Source organism: Ciona intestinalis, chromosome 1 (assembly GCF_000224145.3).
Source record: "Ciona intestinalis chromosome 1, KH, whole genome shotgun sequence".
Classification (NCBI taxonomy): Eukaryota; Metazoa; Chordata; class Ascidiacea; order Phlebobranchia; family Cionidae; genus Ciona; species Ciona intestinalis.
The window spans coordinates 8,427,957-8,430,094 of NC_020166.2; the positions used below are offsets into that span (position 1 = coordinate 8,427,957).

The 2,138-nt window shown below is 33.7% G+C and overlaps 1 protein-coding gene across 1 annotated transcript in view; it reads right to left on the reverse strand.

Annotated features, from left to right (window-relative positions):
• Positions 1-438: 438 nt before the first annotated feature.
• LOC100176559 (fermitin family homolog 2) overlaps positions 439-2,138 on the reverse strand; it is a gene marked incomplete in the record, with an annotated part of 15,028 nt that continues 13,328 nt past the window's right edge. The window contains 2 exon segments of the mRNA XM_009864184.3: positions 439-1,360; positions 1,904-1,992. Of these exon segments, the coding sequence (XP_009862486.1) occupies positions 1,240-1,360; positions 1,904-1,992 (210 nt within the window).

Below are 2,138 nucleotides of genomic sequence, written 5' to 3' on the forward strand. Positions count from 1 at the left end.
TAATTATCTTAAACAACGAAAGAATAAAAATTGCGTTTTTAAGATATCTATGAATTTAAATATTTATTAATGATCTCTATTTTATTGGTGACGTAATATCGGTTTATTTTGGGGAGCGGAAGAAATTTCAACCCAACGTTTACAGGTTATTTTATGTAGAAAAAAGTGAAACGCTTATAAAAATAATAATAATAGGCTATTGTATACAAGAAAAATCACACCGACTTTCTTGCTTGCACATTTTTTTTTCTAATCACAGATGACTCTGCCGAACTACGCAATACTACTGATGTATTTTACTATTTTGTTTGGCAACTTTTTCACCGGTGCTAATTTTTTTGGCCGAAGAGTTACACAAATGCACAGCCAATATTACAAAGTCTCTAGCTACCGTACATACATAGCTGTTTATAACACTGTATAATCCAACCAACATTATCAAACCTGACACCTTGTAATAACTTGTTACTCTATTCCATTAAAGTGAAAGAATGATATTAAACGTCTAATTACAAAACTGTAACCCACGTTAGTAAGACTAAACTAAGCCTTTATAAAAAAACAACATAAATTGGGTTTAATTATAATAAATTTCATTAATTATTAAAACAGTATTATTTTAACGACCATTTTCAATAATTTTCATTGCGAAAGTTAGTTAAAAATTAACCAATCTATATTGTCTTTTTAAGGCTCAGTCAAAAAAATGAAAAAAAAATTTATATTTGTTCGATACAAAAATACCCAAAGATTGATTCAGTTAAAAGTATTTACAAAAAACACATCAAAATTGACTTCATCATTGCAAAGATTTGCATCTTTCAACATATGTACAGATTACGTAACTATGAGTATTATGACATCATAAAAGGTGCACAATTAAAGATGGAAAAAAAATTGGGTGAACAAAATTTCATATAATTTATAACAAGACTTCATTATGACATCATTATGAGTATTGTTTTGTCACAGGCAGTGAGTGCATTCGAGCCCCAAGTTGTGTCTTTGTAAAAAGAAATGACAAAAATTAAATATTTTTATGGAAAACATTTTGAAGCAAAACTGTGGAACTGAATACAAAAAGCAATGGTAATCTACATGGGGGGGTTTAAATAAAAGTCGCGCAGCTTAAAAAGAATAAATTTCATTGCAAACGAATGATATCAACTGCTCCACAGCGCCAGCTAGCGGTAACGAAGTTGGAGGTTCAGGATTTAATTCAGCGATCTCTACCGGCACCTAACCGTTCCAACCGCCAGTGAGTTTAAAGAAGTTTTCGTCGTCGAGGGTCTCGTCGGCATCCTTGGTCCTCATGGAGAGGAAAATGTAACCCCCGATCAATTCATGAACCAACTTTGGGCTGAAATGGAATGAAATCATGTTCATCTTTATACTAATATGTATATTTTCATATGGAATGAAATTATGTTTATTCTCACATAAATAGTGACAGGTGGTTATATGTGGGCTTGACCAAGATGTGTACGAAGCAAAACACCCGTGTTATAACGATTGTCATTTTTTCCGGTGTCGCAGAAATCTTATTCACCAAGAAAACTGGTTTCCATCGGCTACTTATATCTTCTTTTATAAGAAATGCACAAACATGTTTATATGTATTCAATTACTCTTCGTGCGGAACCAGAATTATAGACTTCGGATAAAAATGTCCCGTGTCTGTGCATGCCCAGTAGCCGATGGGAACCAGATTTCCGCAACACCAGCCACACATAAATAAATAAGTTAAACTTATTTACACACAAGTTACATACAAGCTAACTTGTAAGCAAGCAAGAGGGGGGTGTATGGAACAGAACACCTGTGTTATAAAGACTGTTGTTGCCCCGCCACGCGAGGATAAATAAGTTAAACTTATATGGGCAGTCTATTACATTCTACCCACCTAAACCTTGTACAAGCGAACGTAATTTGTGAATCTCCTTCTGCAAGTTCGATAATAACTTGGTTTGTGTCCCAATTCACACTCCATGCCTGTGGAAGTACAAGGTTACTAGAATCAAGTCCCACTGAAGGAAGCTTAAAACAAAGAATCTTTCGAAAGAAAATGGTAAAGTAGTTTACAGGTTATTTAAAGTAAAGAAGAAGGGAATTCCGTAGTTTGAAGACTCAAATTAGAC